The sequence below is a fragment of the Rhea pennata genome, chromosome 4 (genome assembly GCF_028389875.1).
Source record: "Rhea pennata isolate bPtePen1 chromosome 4, bPtePen1.pri, whole genome shotgun sequence".
Classification (NCBI taxonomy): domain Eukaryota; kingdom Metazoa; phylum Chordata; class Aves; order Rheiformes; family Rheidae; genus Rhea; species Rhea pennata.
The window spans coordinates 45691327-45718719 of NC_084666.1; the positions used below are offsets into that span (position 1 = coordinate 45691327).

The 27393-nt window shown below is 38.0% G+C and overlaps 2 protein-coding genes and 1 long non-coding RNA gene across 6 annotated transcripts in view; 1 reads left to right on the top strand and 2 right to left on the bottom strand.

The window, feature by feature from the left end:
• GUCY1B1 (guanylate cyclase 1 soluble subunit beta 1) overlaps positions 1 to 13501 on the bottom strand; it is a 42380-nt gene extending 28879 nt beyond the window's left edge. Inside the window, exons 1-2 of the mRNA XM_062573831.1 lie at positions 13425 to 13501; positions 13070 to 13143 (exon numbers count right to left, since the gene is read on the bottom strand). Of these exons, the coding sequence (XP_062429815.1) occupies positions 13070 to 13143; positions 13425 to 13427 (77 nt within the window). The 5' untranslated portion in view covers positions 13428 to 13501. The remainder of the gene's footprint in view (positions 1 to 13069; positions 13144 to 13424) is intronic.
• A 197-nt stretch (positions 13502 to 13698) lies between these two features.
• LOC134139444 (uncharacterized) overlaps positions 13699 to 27393 on the top strand; it is a 140029-nt gene continuing 126334 nt past the window's right edge. For all 3 annotated transcript variants that reach the window (XR_009958158.1, XR_009958156.1, XR_009958157.1), the window contains exons 1-2: positions 13699 to 14009; positions 16063 to 16174. This is a non-coding gene — a long non-coding RNA (uncharacterized LOC134139444). The remainder of the gene's footprint in view (positions 14010 to 16062; positions 16175 to 27393) is intronic.
• The window catches only part of GUCY1A1 (guanylate cyclase 1 soluble subunit alpha 1), a 36512-nt gene continuing 30594 nt past the window's right edge, over positions 21476 to 27393 (bottom strand). For both annotated transcript variants that reach the window (XM_062573833.1, XM_062573832.1), the window contains exons 7-9: positions 26846 to 26989; positions 24617 to 24771; positions 21476 to 22363 (exon numbers count right to left, since the gene is read on the bottom strand). In XM_062573833.1, coding sequence (XP_062429817.1) covers positions 22162 to 22363; positions 24617 to 24771; positions 26846 to 26989 — 501 coding nt within the window. In that variant the 3' untranslated portion in view covers positions 21476 to 22161. The remainder of the gene's footprint in view (positions 22364 to 24616; positions 24772 to 26845; positions 26990 to 27393) is intronic.

Genomic DNA, 27393 nt, shown 5'->3' on the forward strand with positions numbered 1-27393 from the left:
GACTGAAACTCTTCCTCTTTCTCTCCCTGTGCCAAGCCACACTTTTTTATTTTATTAGTTGTTCTTAGTGTACTTTGTCAAAGCTTTCTTCCAATGTCTTCAGCTTCTCTAGGCCACCATTAAATGGTGATTTTTAAAATCACCATTGGTTATTTCTATGCCTGCTCCATTTAGATTATTTCAGCCATTTTATTTTTTTCTCCAGTTTTCGCAAGATGCTTTGGATTACTCAGCAGCCATCTACACCTCTCTGCAGCCTTAATGATGTATTTTCCATTAAAATAACTTTATTTACAAAATAAAGTTGATCAAAAAATAGTTAAATTAGCAATCAAATCTGCACTCCTTGGATATAATTTTGCAGAGTGAAGCTCACCTACTACACTCTTACTAAGCATCAGCGGTCTTCTGGGCATTCTAGTAGTACAGGAAAAGGACCCAGCATTTGTACTGGAGGTTAGTTATGCAAAAGAGATTTTTTTTAAGTTACTTTTACTTAAAAAAGACAGAATATTATTTTTTAATAATTGTAATCCAAAAGAAATCAATCTTATTTTGAGAAATTTCTTCTTAGAAAATTCACCAGATAAAGATTTGCTCCTGCAAGGGATTAAACTCACTCAAAACCATGTGAGTAAAAACATTTCCTTTGTCCTACAATTATGTCAAATTCTTACAAGAATGTCTGACCTAAACCTGCAGCAAAAGCTAAAAAGCTTTTTTAAAGTCCATGCTTGAAAATTATTAGATCTCAGAACTTTTTCTTCTTCTGTGAATCATTCTTTCCTTATACTTCTGCTGGTACACCCCAATCATTTGACTACATGCTGAGCTGAAAACATTATTCAACCAAATGGTTATTTTTCTGGGTTATTTTTCTGCTGAATGGATTTGCCAGTCAGGTTTGTCACCTAGTCACAGAAGCTGCTGTGCATGCAGAACAACATGCAGCTAGTTAGATGGCTGAGAACTTGACAGGAGGTTCAGTGAAGTCAGTAGAAGGCTTTCCCCTGTCTCCAGTGAGCTGAGACTGCAGCTTCTGAAGCTCTTCCTGCTCTCTCACTAACCTGATGGCAGTGAGAACTTACAAAAATCTTTCTCTCTGAAACACTTGATTAGCCTGAAGACTGTATGTGATAGGGAAATGCTGCTGTAAGCTTATCCAAAACGACCAAAGTAATGTGAAAACACCCTTTTTTCCCCCACAAAGGCATTTGTCCCTCAGCAGTCTACTGAATTGGAGGTCAATAATGCCTCTTCCTGCACACTTCAATACAATACAAACTGCATTAGACCTCCTATAAACATAAGCGCTACAGCTCCCCTTCTCCTGTGGGTACACCTAAATAATACAACAGTCTGGAAGTGGCTAGTGTAACAACGTAACAGCTATCAGTACTGGAGAGGCTGACCCTGAACACCAGTAGCCTAGAACACAGGAAAAATCCATTACAACATTCATTTAGGTGGACAGTCCTCAGATGGTTTCCTCATGCCTGTAGTTTTCTTAATTACCTGACCTTTGCTCTATCAGCCTACCTGCACTTACACTAAGGAACTGAGGGGGGGGGGGGAAGATGGTATTTCAAAAACCAGTATACCTAATACTAAAAGTGAGGCTGCTTTGTCAGCTTTGCAGAGAGCTATTGTGGTTGGCTGGCCATCGATGGCAACTCCTCCAGTGGGATATAGCTATTTTTACTTCACTACCTGAGTATCATGAGTAAAAACAGACCAGTAAGTGTAGAACAAGATACGGCCGTAAGTTTGAAGATGTGAACCTTAGAAGACCAGAAGGCTGCAACTGTGCTCATCCGAACAGCTTCTTCCTTCTGGCTGACACATGGTTCATGAACTGAGAGTAGAACTGGGATTATAACAAGACATCCTCAGATGTACAGAATTTACATTTGGTGGACTACATATTACAGAAAACTTCATATTTAATGAAAATCTGGGAAATTTCCCTTGAAATGTTTTGCTGCCACCTTTATTCCCAGTTTTGGACCAGATGAAACAATCAGCACGTTAGCATAGCTATAATGGTTTTTGCGGACCCTGGTGTCTGATCACAAAGTTATTAACATAGCAGTAACATATAGTGACTTCCTTCACAGCTTGACTGGAAATGAGCCAACAGCAACAACTTTTGGCAAATTCCCAAGTCTAGCCTTGGTTAATTCCCTAGTGAACTAGCAGCACTACAGTAGCAAACTTAACTTTTATATGGCCTTTCTTTCAAAATCTCTTCCAAGCCAAACAGAGCATGATTTACAATTCATGTCACATTTACATTTCTAAAAACAAAAGAAGGGTGTGCTTTGTTCCCAATTAGTTTATGTAAGCAACTTTAAAAAATTCCAGCAGACTGATGCTCTTGCCTAAACTGATTCCTGTTATCCGCACATGGGCCATGGTATTTCATGGTTCAGAATTTACCTCCCAAGTTATGCCTGTCCTAACTGTTAGGATCTGGCAATCCTTTCTATTCACTCTAGACTAATTTTAAATTATTATACAGAGCTATCCAAATTGAGGAAAACAAAGATTTCAGCCAAGTCTTTTCTAAAATGCATTTGTTGTCCTCCAAAGCCAGAGTAACCTGAGGAAGTTCACCATGGAAAAAAAGAACCTTACCTATTGCACCATGGAAAATAACACAGCTACACGGAGGACAGATTTTTCACGTACACGCTTGACCTTGACATCATTCATGTCATGGAAAAAGTCTTATTGAGTAGATCAAAGCGGAATCAAGTCCTAAAGGAGCCTTTCCTCCCATTATCTGGAGGAAGGGAGGCTACCATTGGTCATGCTAACACCCTTATAATTGCTTTTAGTCTAGCAGCACAGAATAGCATTACAGGTGATATTACATATGTACAATGGGCTCTTTGAAAAATCTTTCCCATTGTAAAGACAGTTTAGTATTTGAAAACACACTCCTAATGCTCAAAGCCAATGTTAATAATTCACAGAGAGTGAAGAAACATTAAGTGCTACCAAACATTCAGACAAAAACCATCCTTAAAATCAGATCAGATCTTTCACTACAGATTTTTAAACTGCAGATTGTGCACATTTTTATTTCTGTTTCTGAGCTGTAAAGCTCAATGAGATGCGATCTAGAAGTGACTCATTTTTGCTTAGTGCTGAGATTCTCAATTCACAGGCATGGAAAGACACCTGCTATTTATGTGGGTCTTTAAAATTTTGAAAACACAGAGAAAATATTTGTTGATGTGGTAAGGATTTTTTGTCATCTTGAGAGATCTCAAATGTAACTTACTGGACAAGACGCCACATCAAGCTGGTCTTGTATACATTTCTTTTACTTCTATCGTACACCCTACATAAAGTGGATTTTAATGTAGTTTTGCTGTCAGTGTAGCATGTAAAGGCAATTGGAATAAATCATAATCAAGTCAAAGGTTGCTGCTGTCAGAACTTTTCTTCTTTTGTAGTAGCACTTGCTAGTCTAACTCTGTAGTCAACCATAAAGCTGGAATTTAAAAATAATGTTTCTTCCAGAGAAATACTCTTCTCAATAAGCGGTGCTTGCAGTAAATATTGAGAAAATATAATGCATGCAAACGGGAAAAAAATGTGATGCAAAACTCCATGGAACAATTTACTTTGTATTCTGAAGACACACAGGCTTCACTGTGATACAGCCGCATTATTATTTAGAAGTTGCTGAGATCACTTTTACAGATCATCTAGTGTATCAAAAATACAGCTGGACTTCTTCCCATCAAAACTACAGTCCTAAGTGCATGCCTTGGGTGTGTCACTTGAAAACTTCACAACAGCAGCTACTTCCAACACCACCTCTAGGAGTTCTTCCATGATAGGCATTGTTTTTGCTGGGACTTTTGCCACTATTGTGCTTAATTATGCTTAGTGCCAGGAATGGAAAAAGTGCTCATTAAATTGAGGAGACCAGTCAAAACAATATTAGTGACAAAATAACACTACCGCACTTCGATATCCATCATGATTCTGATCTCACTGATAAGAGCACGTCAAGTTTCATTTGGTTCCAAGAGTAACACCGTTAAATAGAATTACATATGTCAGAACTGAATTTGTTATCAGTGAAATGAAAATCAGTGTCGCTGCACCTCTTTTACATTATAATGGCAAATTCACTTCTCATTACCATCCTTTACATATGGTATGTGTTATTTAAAATGCTACTCATCTTTTTTTCATATATTTCAAAAAGGTGCTTTGCTAAAGATTATTAAAAATATTGATCCACTTTTCCCACTCCCCACAGAGATTAAAAAAAAAAAAAAAAGAAAGAAAGAAAGAAGATTGTGGATTGTCTAAAGATACTTTAAACAACCAGCTGGGAAAAAACATAAATGACATGGAGTTACAAGATTAAATAAAATTGGGAGTCTGTCCAGGAAAATGATGTTCTGGGTAAAGTAAATAGGTATATATATAGACTTCAGAGCTCAGAGCTGTTTCCCAGTTTTGCAGGCTGCAGATGAATGTTTAATGTAGGCTTTCAAAACAAGATAATCTTAGAGATATAGTCAACTGCAACAAACGTACAAGTTCTTTGTTACTGCTCCAAATACTAAAAATATTACAAAAATACAAAGGTAGTAATATTTTGCTTCCTTTTACATAAGTATACTTAAAGGAACGCTATTTACAAAATAGTCCTTTAAGCATTTCATTTGTAACAATAAGTGATATAACAGCTGGTATCCTGAAAGATTTCAGAGTACTTCCCAATTCTGGGAAAACTGCAAAGTACCTGGAGAGAGAGCACATACACGCCTCTGTTTCACATCATGCCTCTATTTCTTTTTAGCAAAGACTTTCCCAGATGAATAAAAGAATTTGACATCCACACAGTTTAATCTCTTGACCTCCTTCAAACTGGTCCTTCTGCTATGAGGAACTGAAGAAGCAGGAAGTGTAGTGTCCTGACCCTACAAATCTTGTGAATAGTTACATCCAGACCCATGGAGAATTATCTATACAACACTGACTATTTTTTCTAAGAAAGCCTTTTTAAAAAAAATGTTTAAAACTGTGGAATAATATGAAATAAACACTTAGAAACATAAATGGTCAAAACATAACAATAAATGTTACTAAAAGATACTTTCTGAATAAACACTGATTTTAAGAGGAATAATGGGTTAAAAAAAAATCCATTGTCGTTTTACCACTAATGGCTTTTCAAAGTCCCTTTCTGTCATCTATATACATTTGACACTCTCTTTTTTTTTTCTTATGAGATTGATTGAACAGATTAATCCTCCATCTTTAGCACTGGGTAAATCCACACAATATTCAGCATGCAGGAAAAAAAAGAAAAAGGGTATCAGTTTTCATGGCTTTTCACAGATCAATGCAATTATATTATGTCTGAGCATATTTTGTTTTTTTAATCAGGTCCCACACAAACCAAAATAAATAAGGACCTTCAACCTAAAACTGTAGTCAGTAGTCTATTTTTTCCTCAAGTGTTCATGGTGATAAGATGATTAAGAAAATTAACACAACATGCTTGTAACACCTTTGAGCACGATAGGACCAGTAACTTCAGATAAACTGTAAAGTTCTTATAATAAATTCTTTCTTTAATAATAAAATTCTTACAATAAATTCTTGTTCTTTATAATAAATTAGTTTGGGGCTGGGAAAGGGGAAATACAGAGCAAGTTCCCAACAGTTCAATAAAGCACAAGAAGTGATTCACATGGGACTGATCATCAATAATATATAACTATACCTGTTTATGTAGCACAATCCATAACCCACCTAGGCACCTGGGCTTTTTCTATGGACCATGGGAAGAAACGTATGTAAGGAGGGATAAGAAAGTCAGCAGTCCTGACCGGAGAAGTACTGAAGGCATTAAGACATTCAAAGGAAATTCAAAGTCCTAGGCATATTCAAACCTAGACTCAGGTGTCTAAAGAGAGTTTGACATCAAGGTTCTTTGCAAATCTGGCCTTGTTGAAAAATAGCACAAATAATCAAAAGGACTCTCCAGCACTTCAGCTACAGATGATGCCTAACCGAAATGCCATGCCTCATGTTTTGCACAGATACTTGATTCTTATCACCTATTTACTTTGCATTTTTATTGCCCAAGCCACACTGTAGTTAAGTAGATATAACAGACACACACACACACACACCTATGAACATACATATATATGTATGCATATATATACAAATACATATTTATATGCATATGAATACATACAAAAAACACATGCAAATGTTTTCTCCAAATACTTTACATTCTAAACTGATGATTATCCACCTTCCCTCTTATCAAAAGTGACACTGCTACAACTGTAGACAGATTACGAAACTGTTTCACATGCTTTTTAAAGGATTTCCTGATAAATGGAAATTCCTCTACAGTCAGAGGAAATCTTAGAGAACGTGAAATCTTCCATAATGTGTATGAAGAAATAAAATTAGTGTCTTATAAAGAGCAAAAAGCATTTGAGCTTTTTTTTTTTCCCTGTGCAAGCAGCAAAGACAGACATGCACATCACTCATAGCTATACCAGTGAAATTTGACACATTTCCTTGCCCATCCCTGAGCCGGCATATAATTATTGCCCACAGAACTTGATTCTTTTCCCATGGCTACCACTTCTTTCGGTACTGAGGAAAGAGCCTACTGAGCTAATGGGCAACTATTTAATATTTTATTTTATCCCATTGCTCAATATAGAATCTCAGGCCTCATTTTCAGTGTAGTTTTCAGATACAGCTCTGAAGACAGAATTACTCCTCTCTAATATGCCTTTCTGTGGAACTGGTCCCTATAAGAGACCGCTCCAGAATCTGGAGACCATCCTTTTCTTTCCAGTAGAAACTAGGGCAGTAAGAGTGTGACTGTGCACAATGAAGACTCATGCTGACACACAAGAACATAGTCAGAATGGACACAACAACCCTAGGGCTGAGAAGAGCTTACTGGTCCTGCTTTTTGATTTCAGTACGGAAATGATCAAGGACAACCACGCCTGTCAAGCAATGAGATGGCCTGTACGTGGGGGTAGCTTGGAAACAGTTTGCAAGGAACATCAGTGTAGGATTTGCTATGCAAGGAGCCCAAGAGTCAGTTGATACTGCAGAAGTGGGAACTGAGGAAGTAGCTACCTGGTTTTCTGAGAAAAAAAAAAACATTAGGAAAATGGAATCATTTCTATCAACATTAACTTACACAAGCTTGTGGCAATCTACTACCCTTTTAGTAGGTGAAGGAAATACTCCTTGAATTCAAGGGACAGAGGACTGTCAAATAGATCTAGAGGCTCCCACCCTACTGATAACAGTGAAGGTGTTAATGTGATTGCCACAGGCTAAAAACTTCCTTCTGTAGTAAGATTATATTAATTAGAAAATTACATGCCAGAATTATACTACAATTAAAAGACTGAGTGCTTCACAGTCAGGAAAGACCAGCATTATGATTAGCTGTGCAAGAGAATTTCATTCTTCTCATCCTCTTCTTCCCGCTTATCCTGCCGTCCTTCACCCTACCCTCTAATGGACTTTAATAACATGACCTTCTCCTTCCCTTCTTTCCATTCATACATATGGCCTTCATTCACTGAACGCATTTGTCTATTCAAAGCTGCCTGCAAGACCAAAGATTTTTCTGAAGGAGAGGATGAAGCTGAGGCTAGGGCTCCATGGGTAAAGACATTCAGGGATAACCTGGACAATCAAACTTTCTACTTTCTTCTGTCAAGGAAGATTTTTGCACCTAAATGAGTTACTTGAATCACATTTTTTTGGAGCAAGTGAACTGTGTGTTCACTTTGCTTATGTTCACGCCTGCATGGTTGGGCTTCATTTATAAAAGTGGCAATGATAGTTTCAGTTTTAATTTGAAATCAGATGGAATTTGGACAAAACATAACAGGCTCCCCAGACCTTGCATCTTGGCATTTAAGAACATGTGTCGCCAGCACATGCCAGCCTGATCCACAAAAGTAGTGCAAAGAAGGGCAAAGGTAGGATGGTGCCTTGATTTCACACTAAGCACTGAGACAGGACTAGGAAAACATAATACTATTTTTTTTCTGCGATCCAGACTAAGGTACAGAATAGCAAATGATACATTGCTGTTGGGGCTTAAGATGCCTAGTTTGCTTTTGCACAAACTTCACCACAGATGTTCTTTTCTAGAAGCAAGTAACAAATAGTTTGACTTTGATAAGCGTTTAGTTTTTGCGAGCACAGAGTTTTCAGCTTCTAGTCCACGCTCATCAGACCATGCAGGTTTAGCTCAGTTGGTTACCGTGTGTTGCTGCTAATGCCAAGGTTGTGGGTTCAATCCTCGTATGGGCTACGCTGAGGGTTGGACTAGATGATCTCCAGAGGTCCCTTCCAACCTTACCATTCTATGATTCTATGTATACTTTTGGGGATCTGTATCATAGAAACAGAAGGAAGAGGGAGACTGTAGTTGAATAACTGTCATTTCATCTCATAAAACCAGACCTTTCACACACTTCTATATGGTAAAATACTAATTTATTCCAAAATCTTGTAATGAAGCATTTTAATGCGTTTTTTAAGGAAGACATGCAAGTTCTCACTCCTTTGCTTGGCAACATATTTGAAAGCAAGAAAGTCTGATCATCTAACTTAGTCTAAATTCAGATTTAGGAGCCAAACAGAAAACCCTGCATTTGTTTAACAATAGTCAAACTCATAGGCAAACTTTCGGGAAACACAAGATAAATCACATACGCATTCCCTGTTTGTAACATTGCCCTAACTCCCATGTATGGTCCTGAAGCTGTGGTTACTGTTTCAGGAAGACATTCCTGGTAATTCTTCGGTTAATTAAGCAATTAAACCATTATAGGTGCTGAATGGAGTGCTCAGGATTTCAGATGTATTGGCTGTGCAGCTCAACTAGATATGATAACCTTTGCAGAACAGCTCACATTTTACCATCATAGAAACACCTCTTAAAAACATGTACCCACACACCTATTCAAATACAGTTACTACAAGAACATCTCTTGAACATACAAGAGAAGAAAGAACTTTACAAGCTTTCCTAGTTGGTTTTCTTTTCTTTCTTTTGGTTTGGTATGTGGATGACTGTTGTTTTGGCTAGGAGTTCCGTGAACACCACTTACTATCAGGTTCATATATTACTGCATCACCCAGCAGCACAAATTTGATTTTTATCAGACATGAGCACACAGCTGCATGTATGCGAAAGTGGTCAGGGCTCAATTTTTTTGTTTATATAAGCTAATGTTTATGTTGGCTGCAGGAGAATTAAAGATATCTAACACCACAGGAATCTTGAGAACCATCTTTTCAAGCCAGAGCAATTGTGGCCACACAGTTTGAAAAACGATCTACATGTTACAATGACAAAATAAGGGATCGGAGAGAGGTTCTTTCTTAAAGAAGGGAAGCAACAAATCAAAAGAATCTTCTCAGCAAAAATGTGGTTAACACCTCTAAATAACAGTTCACTTAGCAAGAAAATGACTGCCTGCAAGGTTAGCAGAGTTGATCAAAGCAGCACGTCTCCATGTATTCCAGGTCCTCCGTCTCTCCTTCCCAGGGCTGAGAGAATAAACAGAGAAGTGCAACATGCAGCTTACAACTGCCAGTAAGCAAAAGAAATTATGTTGAATCATCGTTACTTTCCACTAAAGCAAATCTGCTCCTGTAGTATTCACCAATTGCAGAAGGATTCTCCCAAGCAGCTCTAACTCCCCTCCCTCAACTATCCTAGCTATATACATATGTCCCACTAATGCTAAAATAAAGCAGTAAGGCTTTGAAATTAAGAAACTGTCCATCAGTCCAAGTTCTTGATTCTATGAGTAGTAACCAGAGAAAGAACTAAGTAGAAAACCTTTTCAGGACTTTGATGCTGAGAAAATTGAACAAAGACCGATGATAAATCAAGATCACTTTCCATCAGTCATATGCCAGCTGTCTTCATCTTATTTTAAATTCAACCTCTTTGGCTAAGTTAAGGCTCTGAATCGTTTTTGTTTTTTATGCTCTTCAGTTCTAGTTCTTTAGCAAAATCAAGCTGTATTTCCACTGAGTCATCAAAATTGATATTTGCTCAAATTTCACAGCATATACTGTAATTTTTCCATGAACTTAGTGCTTCATTGTATGATTTCACAATCATCTCCTGTATAAAGAAATGTGCTTTGTTTAGCTATGCTGTTTTATAAATGGATGAAGATGGAGAGTAACTTTCCCAAGAATTCCACTCTGTGACATTTAGAAACAAAATCAATACACATCTTTTTTAGACTGATAATGGTTTCATAAAAGTGTTAAAAAGCTAATGAAATACCAGAAACAGAGACTTGAAGTTATTATTCTGACTAAAAATTAATAATACATGATGTCAATGAAAACAGTACTCTCGAAAGCATATCAAATTTAGGTATTTAGTTTCCCGAACTCTACAGTTAAGATTTCATTTAACGTCACTTTCGACTAAGCAAGCCAAGAAGAGAAGTTTTCACACTTCAGAAGGAACAAGCACTTTCAATCTAGTGTTCAACTTTTCCCAAAATACACATCTATTTCAAAGAATGGCTTGTTTTCATTACCTCAGTTAATTCAGTTGCATGTTTTCCTAGCACTTCTACCCATGTTAAGTACAAATTCACCCACCAGCATTTGATAATCACTAAGCAAGAACAACCTACCACTCTGCAATGCTGATTCATAGCTTCTGCAGTGACTTTGGGAAGAACAAAATAGCAGATCAGCTCAACATGGAAAAAAGGATTCAAAGATAAACGTAGCATCTAATTTTGCACTGATTCCTGCTACCAGAGACTCTTCTGCTTCACAGAAATGCTAAAGTTCTTGCAAATTCAGTCATACTAACTGTGCGAAGTTCCTTTCATGTCATTTTTTTAAAAAAAATTAACAGACTTTTGACTCCAACAATTACCCATGTCTTCAATAATCAGTGATTCAATCCAGCATGCCTCAAAATTAGTCTATATCTTCCTAGTACTTCCTAAATGAGTAACGGTTTTAACAAAAAACTTTGCAAGAAATCTGCATTTGCTTATATACAGTAAAGCAAGTAATGCATTTATCTTCTTTTATGACCTCTTTATGGTAAGTATACACAGGAACTTACTGAACCTAAAACAAGAGGCATTTACTGGCTACCAGTGGACCTTCTGACATTGCCTAAACCATCACACTCGCTCTAATTTGCTCCAGTAAGATATATAGGTGTTTACCTGCTGTTTTCTAAATTCTGGGACATGTTCACTTTCAAGACAAATTCCGTTGAATAAATACTTTGCTACAAACACCTTTTGCATAAGGAGCTATGGCTGCTGTTGCATACACACTGGATTCTCACAGATCATGTTCCATTTTTCTGTTCAGGTAGCGTTATGAAACAGTTTCCTTCCAGTAAGCCATCTCCTCTCTGAGCTGATAAGCACAGTCTAACTGTTGAACTGCTACAAGACAGAACAATGTTTCTCAGCTGAAAGGCAGAATCTGGATGTGGCAGCTCCCCAAATTTTCTAAGCACAACTGACTTTCAGCAAACCATTTAATATCTTTCTATTAATTTCCCCAAAGTATTAAATGAGTAAGACTCCTCCTATGCTTCAAAGGATCTTCATTAGTCTATCATGTGTGTGTAATATTTTAGAAATAGGAGGCACCAGGAATTATGACCAGGTTCTGACAGTATTCAGCATGCTCTCTTATTAGAGCAGGAGACCACATACCTTCTCAGATGAACTTGTCTCAGGTGCTCAGTGGGTAATTTGAGCAAAAGGGCCCATCACAATCATGTTGTTATGCTAAGGAATGGTGAATATTTACATGTTTTGTTATAATTTGCATGAGAAATAATTAATGTCTCACTACTTTTTTTTAAGCTAAGTCTAGCTTACATGTGTCAAATAAAATTGGTATTAGGTCATAAAAACTCAAAATAGATTGGTGCTTTTAGGTAAAGTATGCAAGAAAAATAAATGTTTACCACTCTCACTTAACTTACAGTCAGCTTACATACAAAATAGTATAACACTTACTAAACAGTCATCTATGGAATCTGTAGACCAGCACTAATAAAGTTAATCCACAGACTAACAGTTATGGATTGCTGGAGCAGTGACTATCTGCAGAACCAGAACTGTGGAGGTTTTAAAGACTCAGCTGGACAAAGCCAAAAGGTGAGAACTGATATGGTGTTTGTTACAGAGGGTAATCTCTGCTGGAGCAGAGACTGACTACATACCTCGAGAGGTTCCTTCCAACCAACATTTCTATGATTTTCTGATTTCATGGTACTGTCTAAGATAATCACATTTTTAGAAGAATGGATTCATGGAAGAATGTGCCATGGTCACAAAAATCCCGCAGTGAAAAGCAGTCTGTACCTACAGATCACATCCAATCACCTGCTTTTCAAAGGTTTCTTCTGACTGCATAGTTACCTGAAGCCTTATAAAGTACGCTTACAACTTCATATGCATTTATGCCTTTAAAAAAATTTTCTATATGCAGTGCCATTTTTTAATTTCAAACTGAGACTATATAAATATATATACATAAAAAAACAACTCATGTTAGTTTTACATAGAGTTTATTAGTCAAAAACTATGCTTCCAACTCTTCCAGAAAGCACAGAAATGTAGCTATTGCATCCATCAACTAGTGGCGTGACTCTAGGAGGACTTCCGTCGTTTCTGGGATGCTCTGCTGCCTGCTCATTACTTCAATCATATACTTTATTCGAGGGAAGGGCAGGGACCTATTCTATTTCTGTTGCAACTCCAAAAGATGAGCAGACCAAAGAAGGCACGTCGCCCCCACGTTAAGACAGGCCCTGGGCACCAAAAGGCAAAGAGCCACCCGCGCAGCTAAAAGACCTCTGCCAGCCGTTTATAGAGACCTGCTGCTACCAAAACGCTGATGCGGGCGGCACACCGCGCCCCACCGGGCCGCAGCGCCTGGCCCGGCGCTCCTGGGGGGCGGAGGGGAGCGGAAGCGGGGGAGGGACGACGACGAGGACGACACTTACTTGATGTCCTCCCAGACGGCCGGGCCGTAGTTGCGGATGACGAGCAGCTCCAGAGCGTGATTGACGAAGCCGTACTGCGGGCGGGGAGAGGCGGCACGGTCAGTCACCGGGCTGGCAGCGCCCTCCGCCGCCCCTGCAGCATCCCACCCGGCCCGACCGCTCCGCAACACCTTCCTCCCCCCACCCCCAAAGGGAAAAACGGCCGGGCCCGGCTCCCCCCTCTCGCCTGTCTCCCGCCGGACCTCGCCCATCCCCGCCAAGCGGCTCCAGCCTCCCCCCGTCCCCGCACAGACGCGCTCCGCCAGCCCGCAGGGGCGGTGGGCCGCGGCGCCGGCGGGCGGCCCGCGGCGCTCACCATGGTGCCGCCGCCGCCGCAATCCCGCGCCCGCCGCCGCCGCCTCGGAGCAGAAAAGCGGTCGTCGCCGCCGCGCCGCCTCCCCCAACCGCCGCCACCGCGAGTGGCGGCCGCCGGCAGCCAATGGCGGCCGCAGCCGCCGCGCCGACAGCCAATCAGGGCCGGAGGCGGGACTGCGGGGGCCGCGAGGCTGCGGCGGCGGGGCGGGGGGGGGGGGGTCTGCGCCCTCCGCCGGTTGCGTTTGTCCGCGCGTGACAGGAACCGTTAACCGCGCTCGGCGCGCGAGCACGTGCCGCGCTCTCGTGTTTCCCCGGCGTCGCTGTCAGGCGGGAGCCACCCGCGCCGCTGCCTCGCCCTGCAGCACCGGGGCTTTCCCCGGTGCTCCGAGGCCGGCTGGAGACAGCGGGACGCGCCCGCCGCCGCCGCGGCCGAGCCGGGTGCCCGCGGCTAGGTGGGTCACGGCCCGGGCACTGGGGCCTTGGCGGGGACAGAAATGCTGTTGCATACCCCGATGCCACCACTTAGCTTTTAGGAAGATACATGTCCCCCTAAATGTGAAGAATCTGAAGGCCACGCTGATAACAGGTATCTGTCTCTGTACATTGGTTTTTTAAAAGATAAATAGAAAAAAAGCTAACATCCTTCCTATATACATATATATATATATATATATATATATATATATAATTTTATGGATTGGCAGGTTATTTTCAGTAGCCAATGTAAAAGAAAAACTGCATCATAGCCTACTGAGAAGGGGCTGTCAAATGTTTCTCCAAGTAGGGCACAACCCTTACAATAGCAGTTTTGAAGAGAGGGCTGGGGACAGCAAGGACAGTTCGTAACACTGTCATCATTTCTGATAAGGTACATGGAACAAAAAGATAATGCGGCACACTAAAAATCTGGTTAGTTTGAACCCATTTGCACTGCCTAAAGACCTGGCCTCGATATGAAATAAAATTTTTTTTTAGGTTCCAGTTTAGCAAAGCTAGGAAGATATCGAACTAATGCTGAAAATAGATTTTCCAAATTCTGCTAAAATTCACAAACTGAAAAAACACCTTATTTTGCTTATAAAAGGATAGATTCTTAAAAAAAATGATTCAAGGGGTAGTGCAGCTAGCAGTGATATATTAATTCATCCCTAAGGCAAATTTCTTTTGGAATACAGCATGTTTGAATTCAGATTATGAGCCAAAATGCAAAGATTGAAGTACTCATGAAATAATTGTTTCTCCTATTTATATGCCTTTGAATACTTGTTTAAATTTATTTTTGCTGTGAACAAACTGGCAAGAGCTTTCAGCAAAATGGGCTTGAAGTTTTATTACTTAAACTATTCACATACTTCATGAAAAAATAAAGATAGAATATGTGTTTTGGAACTTCGGTGTAAATAAATTAACAAATGACAGCATTTAATATCTTCTCTGCTGCTAAGTGAATTTCTGAATCTATGTTAAGACAAGATCTGTTAAAAATGTTAGTGAGAAGAGAAATTATGAGTGGATAAGTACCAGAAAGTTGGCAAACCTCATCTCAGTGGGCATTCAAAGGACAGAGAGATAAACCCTATTTTTAAGCCAAGTAAGCGTAATAATCAATTCTGCTTAGTTTAACACATTCCAAATCTACTAGGAAAGATAGTTTTAGACTTGTTTTGAAGAATGACCAAGAACGTAACTTTAAATTGAGGCAGTTAAAACCATACAATTAATATTCTAATTTTGAAGGTAAGAAATACCTTACTAAAAAAATTTTAAGAGACCTTTGTAGAGAACCAAACAAAAGAAAGTGGTACAGATGTCCAGGAATCTCTTCAATCTCCATAAATTTCTTCATTAGAGGTCAAGTAGTAAATCATGCTGTTATAGTCAGACAAAAGGCTTTGTTTGCCTGTAGCTTAGGAAAGATCAACTTGTCACTAGTTAACTAGAATTTGAGTACCTCTGGTCTTTGCAATGGGAAAACATATCCTGCGGTACTAATGCTATAGCCCTTTATAATCTTCCTGTGCCTACTGGTGGCAGTGAGTCTACACTACAGAAAGAATCTAAGACAGCATCTAAGAGTTTTGCCCTCTGATGTTGTGTAGCTTTCCTCTTCACATATTTATGAAATGATTTTGTGGCTACCAAATGGCAAGGCAGTCCTACCAACACATCTCAGGCCAGGAAAGGAAAAGGCTGAATTGAAAATCAGTGTTAACAACATCCTTCTTCCACTCAAGTTTCTAGGGAACCTGCTTGCCCATTCTGTATGAGGGTAAATCCTCATGCTCATAAAATGATGTTAGAGAAATTACATAAATTTACATATATTACATATATTTATCAGATACGCTTTTCAGGAAGTAGATATCCTGGTGGTTTGATATACTTTTCAAAGTGCAAAAATTTGACCTGCAAAGGTCAAAATTGCTTCATACAGCTATGAAATTGCCTTTTTTCCTTTGCTTTGGTTTGGGCTTGCTAGCTGTGTTTGCAGCCTGTTCTTGGTGGTAAGGTATTATAATACAAGTGGAAGGTTTAGCATCTGATGTGAGATCTGTAAAATATAATCTAAAAATTGGTAGACTATTAACAGCATAGGCAGATTTGAAGCAGACAAAGATTGATTTCATTTTCTAAAACAGGCTTCCCCTTTTAAAAGTTTGGAAAACGCTGAATTAACAAATTCAACCAACCAGTTTGCAGAGGGGGTCCAGTCTCCATTCCAGATGCCTGCTGAATCTAGAAGATTATCTGGTAGGTCTTTGGCATGATTTGGTTTCAGCTAAAGAGCAGATTCTAAATCAACAGAATAAAGTACATGTGATACTTTTAAAGTGTTAATACTGGACTGTGCTTTCAACGCTACCAGTGTCAGGACTGTCAAGTCACGTCCATTGTGCAGATCATGCAACTGTTGGGCTGTATCTGATATATTTCCATAAAGTCTGTAGCTCGTTCACAATAGCATATAGTCTCATTCCCATTTTGGGACCCCTCATGCACTAGAGACAGCTCTTGACCTCCTGCCCAGCAGCTCTTTGGTATTCATGAGCAGGAGAGTCACTGTGGTGCTCAGCCACAACAGGGACATGCATGGGATGGGATGCTGGGGTGAAAGGAACCTGGTAGAAAATGTTTTGCATGATTGAAATCTCACAAGGCAGCTTCTCTCTATTGTGCCCCGTGAACCCTTACTTACTTGTCAGCAGGGGTTTCCTGCATTGGCCAGCAAAAAGCCCAGAGGGTTGCTGCCTGTGATTGTAGGAGGAAAACAGCTGCTCTACTTTTTAGGTGGCATTATATATGTTTTTTTCCTGATGTGAGATGCTAACTCCATTTGAGAATTGCTGTTGAGCTCCATGAAAGCAAAAAGTATCATGGGATCCTTTTCGGCTGTATGAAAGGACAGTTACTGAGACAGTAATTCTGAGAAAGCCACTAGCGGGCCAGTAACCTCTACATTCAGTTCAGTGTGATTTGTATTAGTATACAAGCACTATAAAACAAAGTCAGTAAGTATTTTAATAACTTGCATTTTTTACTTTGGACTTCACTCTTACAGTTTATATTGTTACTAAAAGCCCGAATAAAAATGCAGCCTTATATGGTATTGCTGGATTTCACTTATTGAAGATTGAGTTACTTTACCAACATCAAACTTATTGTGGGTGTTGTGGGTGTTTTCTGTTCCTCTATTTCAAATCATAATGGTCTGAGACTTGACATTTGGGATTGTCATAATGTATTTCTAAGGTGCAGATAATGCATTTATTTTTTAACATCACTTTTTATTTAAAGTGATCTTAAAGTAATCATTTCTAAGCAACATGCCGTTAAGTTCTGTTTCTAATACCAGTATTGACAAGCTATAACTGAAGCAGTTGTCATGATGTCATGATGTCATGCTGTCTGAGATGCAATAACCCATGTAGATTTGGGAAACACTGTGGGCTCTCTTAAATCCTCCTGTAAGGGTAATAGTTAGCAACAGGAAGTAGTAAAGTTAGCAGTAGAAAGACTTCTGTTGATTCTTGGAGACTCATCGTCCAGTGCTCCTGGGAGCATTATCATCTTTGGTATTTCTTTGCAGGTTTTTGATGCTGACAGTAGTCTTCTAGGAGACTGAAAGTGTATCAATGACTTAATCTTTTCACACCCCTGGGATGTTACTGCGTGTATTCTAAAAGGTTATTTCCCATTACAGGCCTTGCGTGTGCGCAGGATACTCTTGTAAATGTGGCATTTGTGTGGTAGCATTGTTATCTCAGTTTGAGAAATATATACCCTTATACTATTCAGAAGATGAGAAACAGTTTGAGCATAAATCTTCAAAGGATGCCGTATACTGGGGCTGCAAAGCAATGTGCTTATTTCCATTTGGATTAGAAAACTGCTGGCTCCACTTGACTACTGTCAGCATCAAAAATCTGCTGAAGCACGTGAGACTCACAACTTCATAAAGTTGTTCGCTTTGTTTTAAATTCTTTCACAGTTTATTATTTATTTGACTGGCTCTCCAGCTTCATGTTCCAGCCTAACTGCATAGTTAACATTCAGATCCTACCGTTTGTGCTCAGGAGAGTACATATCTTAAACTGTTGTGTCTGCATGTAGCAGAGGTTCCAGAATTGATTATCTTCCATCTTTTATTTATGCTTCAGTATCTAAGCATTGCTGAGTAATGTAAGACAATGAATTTTACTCTAACCGTGTGCTCTGCAGAAAAGAACTGCCAGTGAATTCATTACAAATAGGATTAGGAAATCGAGCAAAAAAGGCTTTTATCTATTTTTATTCCTCCCTAGGCAGCTGTGAGCAGCAATACCATCAGGAGATTTTAGGGATGTCTGAAGCCTGTTAGTGGCACACATCTCGCAGCTTTCAGAGGCAGAAAACAAAGTCCAAGTTTTCATTTCGGAGAGAGCCTCAAAGCTCGTTTGGTTTCTGGCAAGCTGACTCCTGATAAACCGGAGCAGGGCTTTGAAATTAACTTAGTCCCTAGTATGCTATGTGGCAAATAGCCCCAAGAATTTTTGCTATTCCAGGAAACAAATACTCCACTTCCACTGCTTTTACAGAACAATGAGCAGGCATAAAAAATGGTAGCAGCTAGCATAGCCCAATAGCTTTATAGGATGGGTGGGGTTTCAAAAAGGCCCCCCTTGCCAAGATTTAAGAGAAATTCCCCTTCATTCGGATGGCTTTCTGCTTTCGGCTGGAAATACTGATTTTGTCTCCTCTATTCTATTGCTGCTGTTTCTACAGAGAATGCAAAGGAAAGTGATTGATAGGAGAAATAAACTGGGTTTAGGGAGGTCTGAATTCGTCCTCTGTGTGATTTCACAGGAAGAAGTAGATCTGGCCCAGGGGTGGAATATCTGTGCACTTCATTGTTTTGTTGGTTACTGTGAGTTCTTGTTTGCTTTTTTGTTTTTGCACAGTAGTTCAGGGAACTGAATGCTAGACTAATTGTACTTCCTCTGGCACTATCAATGAGAAAAATTCTTCCAACATCTCCCTGAAATTCTATAATGTCTTGCCTGAATGAAGTACAATTAAAGAAATTCTTTTTACTATATCTTTTACTTTAGCTATATCACTGTTATATTCAGAGGGCCTGATTCTTGTTTATTTAAGGGCTATTTACAGCTTTTTAGCAGAGAACTTACAGTGTGCTAAGAGCATATCTTCCATCGCAAGGTGTAAATGTGCACAAAAATCAGCCCCATAGAATCTTCACGAGATAATAAAACAAAAATTCCCATGATAACAAAAATGTTTCTGCACATAACATTAAACTATTTTTATGTTTATATCAACAGCATTGCATAATCTCTCAAGACTTCTATTAGATGAGCCAATGCAATAGTATATGAGATATCAGCTTAAAAACAACTGTTTTATCTGCTTACAAAATCTTCCGATACTGTATCAGCTAAATTACTTTTGTTTATCTCCAAATTTTGCTTATTGGCTTTTTGATTCCTTTCTTTCCATTGGTTTTAATTTAAGTGAATTAAATTAATTTTAGTGAAAAGATTAGTTAAAAAGTGAAAAATTTACTTAAGATCTAAGTGCAAAGATTAGTTAAAAATAACTGCCATGTATTAAATACATATTAATTCAGCAAAAAACTTAAACAGAAGAGCAGCCTCAGTGAGTCTTAAATTCTTAAAAGTTGTACTTAAAGTTAAACATAGACTTGTTTTGTTTTACAGAAGAGATCTGGACACAAGAATGCTTGTGAAAGTTTAAGAGTTTCCTGCATCAGTGTCTTAAACATGCACCTAAATCCTATTTACCTTACAGAGAATCAGGCATATTGCATAAATGTATGTGTATGCTTAGGAACCTTATCAGGATGCTTCTCTGAACAAAGGCTGAAGAAGGCATGGGAATGTTTTGACTTTTTCAGAAAAAAGGTCACTTAAGTAAAAAGGAATTCTACAGCAAATTATCCTAGCTGATAATGTAGCCTAGGGTATATTAATAAAGAGCTATAAAAAGAAACATAGAAAGATGAATTTGGTTTGCAGTAAGAACTTTGTCCTAGGCACATTATATTTTACAGAGATACATTTAGGAAGGGATCAGGAACCTCCATTGCCATCCTCCAGTCCAGAAATAGTTTTCACTCGGGGATAAACTGGAATTCTTTTCTAAGAGTCCTTCCCATTCTGTAGATATAGGGAAACTAATCATTTTTATTTAAAAGTCTATTCTTTTTAAAGATTGAGTAGGTGACTTAGGGAGGGATAGATTCCTACTGACTTCTATAGTTACTGGATCATGTCTTAATAACTTGAGCCTACTAAAGAGTCAGTAGTATAATTTCCTCACATTATTATTATTATTATTAGAGCATCCACATGGGACTACTATGGGTCTGTGGATATTACTTAAGCCAGGTGAACAAAAACTTTCCACCAAAATAATACTGCAAAGATCACTCACTAAGATTTGCAAAGTTCTTGTTTTCTTGAAACACTGCTGTTAAAACATTATACATATGTGTGTGTATATATGCCTATATATATATATATTCTCTTTCAGCTTTCTTTTTGTGTCACACAGATGTAAGCACCTTGGATGGATATAGGACATCTCAAACAATAGCAGAATGCAATGTTTCAAGTCTCTTTCAAATGATCCTTACAGAAAAATATGAATTAAAATGTTCTTTTAAAATGTTCTTAATATTAGGTCCCTTGTAAGGATCTTTCTCAGGCTGTGATGGTACATGTTCTGCAAAAGTTACTACTGCAAAACCAAAAGATAAAAACAAGATAGCTTTAGAAACAAAGCAGCCAAGGTCAGAAAATGAACAGGATGGCAGTTTAATCAAATATAATTGCTCTCTGTAAAGATTCACAGTGGAAATGTCATTCAGTGGCAAGTAGTGTGAAGACTTATATGGCTTGGTATGCTAAAAAGTAAGAGTTTAAGAGATTAGAGTAATAACTAATAGTAGTTGATACTATTGGAAGTACTTGTACATGTGTAAACAATGTAGTTCTCCAGCCTGCAGTTGGGATGAAACCATGCTACACAGATAAATACCAGTGTAGGTGAATCTGCTTGTTACAGAGGCAGGTCTTAGTAGCTAACACTGTTCTATCGCACCAGAGGCAGACCCCTCAGGGGTCTCTGCACATGTTCCATCATCCGCTATGGAAAGGCTTCTGCTGTACTAATACTAATACTTCATGTATGTGTTCACGCATTTTAAAGCATTTCCCTTCGCCTGTAGTTCCCCCAGTGACTTCAAAGTGAGTGTACCATGTCGTGTCCACATTACTCTCTTTAAATAAGGATCAGAGCTTTAAACTGGTGTGTTTCTGTTCCATGTGACACAGTCTGACTGGAATTTCTTTTCTAAGTAAAAATTCCAAAGCATGTTTTATTAGCCTCCTTTTAAAACATTTCCATTTTAAATGGCAACAAAAAGAAAACATTTATTGCTATAATACATAATAGCAAGTTGTTATTATTATTTTTTGTAAAGTATGGTTTAAAAATCCCAAGAACTTGTTTGGTGATTACAGAGACTTTAGCTGTGATTTTACAGTGTTTTAATCTATAAATACTCATTTTATGCACAAAGAAAATAAAGTTCAGGAAACAGTAGGCAGCAAACTCTGCTATATATAGATGTGTATTAGTTACAATTAAAAGCCTTATCCAGAAGATGCTGAGCACACTCAACAAATTGACCCCAGTAACTGTTAGGAGATGGTCAGCAGCTTCTAAGATGGGACCCAAATGATGCATTTGAAGGAGTATGTGATAGCACTGACAATATTTTTGTAACATTTTATGGAGTCACTAAGAAAATATATTTTTAATAGTCATTGGTAAGCACCAGCTCACAACACTGCATGTGACTGCATCACTTGCACATTACATTTCCTGACACACTGCACATACAATATGTCTAGAATCCTCAGCACAGATAGAACTGAGACAGCTGTTACATAGCACACACTTACACATTGCCACAGGGAAAATAATGTACTTTTAAGTAGCATTTTAAATAGTGAAGTTGCAATATTATTTCAGTGACTATATTTCTTATAAAAAAGAAAAGTAGTCATTGACATACGTCCTGAAATTTTAATACTGGCTTTCAGGTGTTAACAATCTAAAGTGCTTTCATGTTTCATACATTAAAAAAAATTCAATTTATACAAAAAAAATCAGAATATTTATAAAATTATTCTATGCACTTGTGAGTGTATACCCTAGTCTATTCCTGTTTCCTCGCCCAAGAAATTGGCATTGCCGTCTCCAAAATCTCTCTTCTGAAACCAAGTCTGTGAGTTTGTTCCTTGAATATAAGCATCCAGAAAATAACAAATTCCAGGTATATCACTGGGAAAATTTGGTGGAAGTTCTTCTCTTGAGCGAGGTGTGAACACAAAGCCTGGATAGTCCTTTAGCAACCTGTAAGAAAAATGAAACATCTTGATGAAATATGAATCAATCACTAATTGTTACTACAAGTGCAGACTTTCAGTAATTCTTCAGATGTTCTTTATAAAACAGGGCAGAAGCTAATGTAATGCTTATATATTAACTGAAAAGGTTAAAAGAAAGCTAGTAGGTAACTTTGGTAACCCATAAACTCATGAACCAATGTAGACAAGAATATTATCTCTTTTTTGTTTTCTCAATGCTTTGAACGTAGGTGCTATGTTTGTTGTAAATATTTTCAAATATGATTTAGTATTGAAAGCCAGCTCAGATTATCACATGAACCTTGTGCCAGAATTAATGTTTCAGCTAGTGAAATATTGAAAGGCTTATTAACTAAACTATTCAGTTCCGCTTGCTAATTCTAATCATTTTAGTATTTCACATTTAGGTCCACTAAACTCGGTGATCTACATCTGAAACATACATTGCCACTCTTTAGGAATAAATATTGATAGTTGGTACTTCAATTTCCAAACAATTACTGCAGTATATAGGAGTTGTGTAAAGTGCAGTAATATTATCAATATATGATTAGAATTAATATATGATTCAAAAAGAAAAAACACTAAGCACAAAATATGTTAACACATCATTCACTCAGGAAAAATACCTACAAGGTTCGTAATAACAACAGTTTACCCTGCAAACTAATTGCATATTTTCTGGATACTCGAAGAACTAATTCTGTGGTTTTTTTTGAACAGTATGCTCACAGCAAGAATTCTTTTAAGATGAAATACACAGCTATGCAAAGACCTGCGTATACCTTAGAATATAAGCAAGTCTCATGTTGATAAATTGTCTCATGGTTTTAAGAAAAGTCTATAGCCAGTATCATTCAAAACTGCTTTGCCATATGGACATGGGGGAAAAAAAAAAAACCAAAAAACAGCATTGGCCATCACTGTTATCCTGACATACAAAAGCAATGGAGATGCTAAGGCTGTCTGTATTTCTTTGGAGTGCCTGATCCAAAAGCAGGTGACTTAATATGTGGTCTAGTGCCTGTGCTACATGTATCTGAATCACCTAATGAGATAGTGTGTGGCTTGGCACCCTGCAAGTCACATAGCACGTGCTGCGGATCATGTCAGAGGATCCTGTGCCAAATGGTCTGTCTGAGACTGGCTGCAGGCCGTTGCCACAAGGCAATATCAGATACATGGCAGTGAGTAAAAGCTAAGTAGGAACAGCTGACTATCCAGGCTACAGTGAGAGGAAGCAGAGCTTCCTTAAAAAGAAACAATTTCTGTCATTATTTCCAGTTATTTTACCTAGCCAGCATTATCACTTCCTATCAGTGGATTCACTCTGTACTGGACACTTTGGCCACTCTGGAAGAAACAATAGTCTATACCAGTTCAGTGGCATAAAACTCAGACCTAGATCTGGAGCTCTGACATAGAATACTACTATCATCAAATTCAAAGCAGTTTCTTACTATTTCCTCTGGCAGCCATAAACCCTAGTACTTAGGCATAAACATATTACAAGGTAATTCATAAGTGCAAGACTTGTAAGTGCAATTAAACAGGTAATGCAAAGAGAGTATTAGGTTGGGAGGGTGAAGGAAAGAAGAGAGCATAGTTCTCTGTGCTGTATTCCCCATGGGGGAGCCTACTGCCTGTCTGCATAATCACCTAATACCCATCATCAAAAAAATTCTGATCCAAGTGGATAAACAGTACAGCCTAGGTTCCCTATTACAGGATTAAACTGAACTGGGATCAGTATAAACTGAAAACTAACACAGTTGATTCATTGCAACCTATTCATTCATCTTCCCTAAGCAAGGAAGAATGAAGATGCATAAGAAGATGCATAAAAAAAAACACTCAGTTGTTATTTTCAAGGATAACTGTATAAGTTTGGCACCCGGTTCAAACAAAAGCCACATAGTACAAAGCGGAGCCAACTATAAAAAAGCAGAAAAAGCAAGAGGTATACAGCTTCAGAGTAAGAAGCAAAATTCTCCTAAATCTTCAATCAGAAGAATATATATCAGCTCTTCTGCTTCAGCCTTTTTCTTACTGCTACTGGCTGGTTTTTGACTAAAAATAACCATGGTGTGATCATGAACAGTCAGATAAAAAGAGAAAAGGGAAAATAAACAGAAATACTGTAGAGGATGGGGAAGAAAACCCAGGAAGATAATGAAAATCTATTACATTAACTATTTCTGGTGGCTGTTTTACAGATGTATATTGTAAAGCACTATACCTGTAAGTGGTTGGACTGACATTTATTTTTCTTGGTATACTGCAAGATTCAAACTTATTGGCAAGGGTTACATTATTTCCAAAGAGGCAATAACGTGGCATTTTAACTCCAACAACTCCAGCAAAGACAGATCCAGAATGAAGGCCAATACGCATCTTTAAATAAAAGACAGAAGACAGTATTATTCGGTAAAATAAATAAAGCTGTTATAGTCTGTTGATTTATAAATTCTTCCTCTATTAAAAAAAATCCTGAAGTGTTAATATAAATACAGTTAGAAGTCTCCTTAAAATATCTGTGTTTTCTAGTCATTGCTGCTCTAGCTTTACTTTGTACTTATAGTGGATTGTTTTTCATCTGACATAATTATGATAAAATTGGTCTCTGCGGCAGTAAATTGATCTAGAAACATCAGCAGAAGTCACTACAACACTTGGATTCTTTTCTAAAAGAAATTACACAGTACAATGTTAACCTGGTGACAGGGTTAATGAGCAATACCTGCTTTGTTCTTAAGGTCAGAAGATTAAGTCTTAGGGAACAGCAAGGAAAATACAAATATGCTGCAGTTCCAGTTGAACTCTATTGACAGTGTCTCACCTAGAGTAAATCCCAGGGTACAGAATTTAGATAATTAATCAACTGAAACATATTGATACATGTTTTTGCAGCTAGTACTCAGTTATGTGAGTTTTGCCTAGCTGGTGTTGCTTTCTATGTTCCTTCTTTTCAAAATGATTTTTTTCTTAAATGCATTATACAAACATAGACATGGTTTCTTCAGAGCAGCACTCTAACAATACAATGGCATGAAGATTGCTACTCTCTGTTCTATTCTCTGTTACATATCCAGAGAATTCCGTATCTTTATGAATAATTGGTAATTTCTAATTTTGAGAAGAAAAGCAGAAGAGCCTGCAACAAAAGCAAAATCTACCCACACAGCAAAGACAGCAGATGGCTGAAATACGTACATCAATATAGAATTCTGATTTAAAGCAAGCAGTTTGCAGCCAGGCATCTTTCTTAGAAAATTCATATATAAAATGACAGTAGACTGTGTAACAGATTTGTTATTTTGCAAAATGGCCAAAAATTTCATGAAGAGATTAAAAATAGATTCATTTTTCTTTCAAGAAACTTACACTAAGTGCTTATATAACAGAAATTATTTCCCATAACTTTTCAAATTACTTTTTAAATGCAGTAGCATTCCTCATTCAAAATTATAGAAGCAGAATTTGGGTGGAAATTATAAACCTGTTATAACATTGTCAAGATGTTTCCAGATTTTGTGAAATATAGAATGTTATTTATTTATAAGGCGGTAGTGCTGTTCTCAGTGATAGATGTCGAGCATGTAATCCTCTAAATAATGATTTTCTTGGTTATTGGTATGAGACACAGGAATATTCTTTTATCTAAAATCAAAAAAGCCTGAAGGTTTTTAAAGGAATGAACAGGGAAATGTTAAAGGGAACAAATGAAAAACATGATGAACTGAGACTACTGTATACTAAATGTAACTACATCCCCACTGCAAGACCTTTGAACTTAGATAGAAGGCCCACATCATTTGTCATGCACACAGATTTTTTTTTCCAATGAAAGGTAAACCTATGTGTAAAATTCAGTACATGCTTCTGTCTTCATTAAAAGCAGGTCATAATATAACTACCACTGAATCTAACTCTAGCCTTGCCAGTGTTCAAGCTATCATTTTATGACAATAGTTTAAGCATCTGACTGTAAAATAAGAACAGCAGTAGAATAGCTTTACGATGTATGCATTACTGCAATCAGACCGTGTCTTTGATGATCTGTATTTTTTTAAACCTGTTTTCCCACTGAACACTTTGATGTTCTCATTGGTTCTAATTTTGAGAGAGGATTAGTCTCCTAATAACAGGATATTCCATGCCACTGGCAAATTTATTGCTACTGAGGCAACAACAGCAGCATGTCAGTGTGCAGCTATTGATTTCACTGTGTTTAAGTCTTTTGGATTGATTTTCAGATCTCTGTTTCATTTTTACCTCTCCAAAAAACTCTCATTCATAGAAGTAACAAAGTCAGCCTCTCTAGCCACACACACTTGCCCCCCCCCCCAACATGTTTCACGGCATTAATGAGACATATCCTTGATGACAAAAAAACCCCAAACCAACCAACCAATCCAAAATACCCACTTTTACCACAAAGTCATAAAAATACAGTAAAATGTATGACCTTGATAGGCTCGCCATGGGGAGACATCACCTCATCTGACAGTTCCATCATCTTCAGGGCCATCAAGGCTATTTGAACAGCATGGGTTTCACTTTCTTTGTGTAAACCTCCTGCCACACAGTAGGCATCTCCAATAGTCTCCACCTAAACAGGCATATTTGTTCCTTAGTGTTACATTGTTTGATATGTAGTAGAATAGTCTGTAGAAATTGCATCTTCATATAGACTGAGTGCTATAGACTTGTCATGCTAAATTATATAAGTCCTAGACAAATCCTACAGTATCATTCAAAAGGAAAAATTGCACACTGCTGGGCATGACACGAAAATTCTTTTCCTTGCTCATCTGCTGTCAGGCGCCAGTAGCTAGTTTAATCACCTATTTACTGCAGAATCACAGCACTGTAATTGAAATGAATTTTGACCTATGAACTCTAACTTTTGATAGTTTTCTCACTTGGCTGCATACCTAGCTGTTTCTGTTGATATTTTTTGTTTTGTTTTGTAACTGATCTTAATACAGTTTTATTATAATGAATGTTAATGAC